Raw genomic sequence first — 661 nt, forward strand, 5'->3', positions numbered from 1 at the left:
CGGGTCCCCGCGCCGCCCCGTAGGCAAGGCCCGCAGTGGCCGCCGCGTAGCCGTGACCCAACGTCAGGTATGCGTCCCCCGACAGCGACTTGAGCTCCGCCATGTCGCTGCCTCCTGGGCTCGAGGGCTGACCGGGCGGGCGGGCGCTCATGCGGTCTGGCCCGCGCCACGCCGCCCCCCAGGCCCGCCCGAGCGGGCCACCGCCGCTGCCACGATGCAGCTCCCGGGTCTGCACGTCCGTACTGCTGTCTGCGGATTGCGGAGCCTCGGCGCGCAGCCCCTCGGGCCGCCTCCACCCCGCCTCCTCTCCCTCCTCCGCCTCTACCCTCTCCTCGTCTTCGTTCTCTTCCTCTTCTCCCTCTCCCTCCTCCTCTTCCTCACAGCGGCAGCGCGCGAGGCCGGCCCGGGGGCGGGCTCTGGCTCCGGCTTCGAGGCTCCCGTTGGGACTTCGCAGCTGTCCAATCAGAGGGGACCTGGAGACCGCCTCTTCCCGGAGCCGGGCTCCACGGCCGCGTAGACCGACGGGCCGAGGTCAAGAGCTGCTGAGATCCAGGGAGCAGGAGGGCTGGACGGAGCTGTGGTGAGACAGCCGGACCCAGAGTTCTTACTTGCTTCTCCTGCGACCTAGCGTTGCTGCCCTCAAGCGCACTCGTCCCACGTG

General features: G+C 71.3%; 1 protein-coding gene across 1 annotated transcript in view; it reads right to left on the reverse strand.

Moving 5' to 3' along the window:
• The window catches only part of BHLHE23 (basic helix-loop-helix family member e23), a 735-nt gene extending 584 nt beyond the window's left edge, over positions 1-151 (reverse strand). The window contains exon 1 of the mRNA XM_023511994.1: positions 7-151. Within this exon, the coding sequence (XP_023367762.1) occupies positions 7-151 (145 nt within the window). The remainder of the gene's footprint in view (positions 1-6) is intronic.
• Between the last annotated feature and the right edge of the window lie 510 nt (positions 152-661).

This window comes from Otolemur garnettii, unplaced genomic scaffold (assembly GCF_000181295.1).
Source record: "Otolemur garnettii isolate 467f Iridium unplaced genomic scaffold, OtoGar3 scaffold00023, whole genome shotgun sequence".
NCBI lineage: Eukaryota > Metazoa > Chordata > Mammalia > Primates > Galagidae > Otolemur > Otolemur garnettii.